Source organism: Sinocyclocheilus grahami, unplaced genomic scaffold (genome assembly GCF_001515645.1).
Source record: "Sinocyclocheilus grahami isolate Dianchi unplaced genomic scaffold, SAMN03320097.WGS_v1.1 scaffold1550.1, whole genome shotgun sequence".
NCBI lineage: Eukaryota > Metazoa > Chordata > Actinopteri > Cypriniformes > Cyprinidae > Sinocyclocheilus > Sinocyclocheilus grahami.
The window spans coordinates 196,851-199,219 of record NW_015506729.1 but is presented as its reverse complement, the minus strand read 5'-3'; the positions used below and the strand labels follow the sequence as shown (position 1 = coordinate 199,219).

Genomic DNA, 2,369 nt, shown 5'->3' with positions numbered 1-2,369 from the left:
TGACTTAGGGAAGCCAGTTATTTGGGCATTCATCCCTTAGCATGGGTATTCCGTTTCCCATAGCGCTTCCTAAGGGATGCAGTGTGGCGTTCCCTTTCTCAGGTTATGTATGTTACCACGGTTCCCTGAGAATAGGGAACGAGACGCTGCATCCCTTTGCCATGCTTTGGGCATTCCTGCCTGCGTCTCCTTCAGACAAAAAAGTGAATGACATATGCCACAGTTGCCCTTTTATGCCCGCAGTCACTCTTTTAGTTATGTCATAGGCTGCCACCTGCCAATGTCAAGTTCATTGTCGTTTACATTCAAGCTTTAGACACCGGTTATGCTGAAGGCATTCCCCATAGTGCCCCATAGGGAATGCAATGTCTCATTCCCTATTCTCAGGGAACCATGGTTACATACATAACCTGAGACAATTTCAGTTCTTGTCAAGTTCTGAAGGATCTGAGGATTCTTCATAGCAATTTGCGTGTGTGTGTGTGTGTGTGTGTGTGCAGCTTAAAGGGTGAAAACGCTGGCTTATGTCTTTCTTGTACTTAATTTTATATATATTTTTAATTGTACACTTTTTTCATATTTCTACATATATATATATATATATACAGTATATATATATATATATATATATATATATATATATGTGTAGATTTGATATGATTTACTCTTACTGTAAGCTTTAGATAAGAGAATGTCTCCATTTCAAGGATTTTAATGTTACAGGACGATGTTGTGAAGCAGTAATTTTCCATTGCTTTTACTTTGGAAAAGTAATAGTTTTTGAATTTGCTGCTGAGAAAGATGCACAATCATTTTTACCATAATTTCATCTCCTGTTTCCTGTTCTTCCCCTGATTACTTTCCCCTCTTGGTTAATAGGAAAGTCAGTTCATAACTAGTATGTCAGACAAAATGCAGTGTTAACTGGTTTTGGATATCAGTGGATATCTTTTGACAGGATCTGCTAAAGTGATTGAAGCCAACATTCCTCAAATGTCGGCGGGATCTAACACAACATTTTGTATTACAATCTCAAAAAATGTAGGCTATACACTAGATTATTAGATAGACAAACATGTATTAAAATTCTAATCAGATATTAGAAATAAGACATGAGCAATTTGAATAAATGCCATATTTTTTAACCCTTAAATGCATGAATGTTTCGCCAATCATTATTACATATTCGGGTCTTTAGCGACCCGGACCTATATATCCAGCACGGATGGACCTCTAACTGCTGCAACAGCAAAAAATGATCTTGATATTTTAAGAACAATTACAGAAGAATAAAAGAAAGCATATTTTGTTTCCTTTTGAAACTTAAAAGGGTTCAATTTGAGCAGATGATTTTACCATCGCTGTCATCGTCAGAGAGCACTTCCACAGTAGGCTGCATTCAGCATCTGCCTCACATTCACGATCTCAACCATATTCTCAAATCTATCTTTTTCAATGACTTCATATTCAATATTTTGATCACTGGCAGCTTATTCACCACATCCAGCATCAAATGCCAGTGACATTTATAGATCATTGCGTATAGTAATTGCTCTGCAGTAAAGTCATCGGTTACATTTTTGCTGATGATATTCGTTTGTTTTATGCCTGCGGTAATTATGAGTGAAACGTCACGTCATTATTGTGTATCAAACAGTGCCACCTTGAGGAAAAAAAGATGCATTGCACAAATCGAGTCTTCAGATACAGTAAATATAGTCGCGCAGGAAAAAATACTTACACATTTACATACCGTCTGTAGCGACCCAATACACTTTTTAAACAAATTAATCAGAAAACCGACATTCTTTTATATTTTACTATTTTTTTTTCTTGTTATATTGTTCATAATGAATAGATTGAGGAATACTAAGAAAGTTGATGTCTAACTAAAAAATGTAGGATGAAGAGGGTAGAGAATGATGTCCCGGGTCGCTAAAGATAAGGATTAATAGTGTCAATTTGCCATGGTTGTGCTATGTATCACTTGACACTTCTCCACAGAACCACTGAACCAAATAATACACAAAAGAAACAACACTAATGAGATTGATGCTTTCATAATGCTTTATTGGTTCCACAGCAAGAAAAAGAGAAGAAAATAAAGTATAATCAAGCTTTTAGTTTTCTGTTCATAATGACTGATTACTTTGATAATTATTATTTCGATTACAATCACTTTGACTGATTACTTTGAGGTTTCTCTTAATGCTTGAGCTCCTCTGTTGCTGCAGTGACAGATTATAAAGTACATTTACGGATGGAGCCGTCAACACACACGACCCACAGCACTCCCAGGTCAAAGCTCACATGCTTGTGGCCATTGGGACAGGCAACCATTGAGATCCAGTCTGTGCCAACAGGGTTGG

General features: G+C 36.7%; 1 protein-coding gene across 1 annotated transcript in view; it reads right to left on the bottom strand.

The window, feature by feature from the left end:
• Nucleotides 1–2,059: 2,059 nt before the first annotated feature.
• LOC107571109 (fish-egg lectin-like) overlaps nt 2,060–2,369 on the bottom strand; it is an 8,956-nt gene continuing 8,646 nt past the window's right edge. The window contains exon 4 of the mRNA XM_016257383.1: nt 2,060–2,368. Coding sequence (XP_016112869.1) covers nt 2,242–2,368 — 127 coding nt within the window. The 3' untranslated portion in view covers nt 2,060–2,241. The remainder of the gene's footprint in view (nt 2,369) is intronic.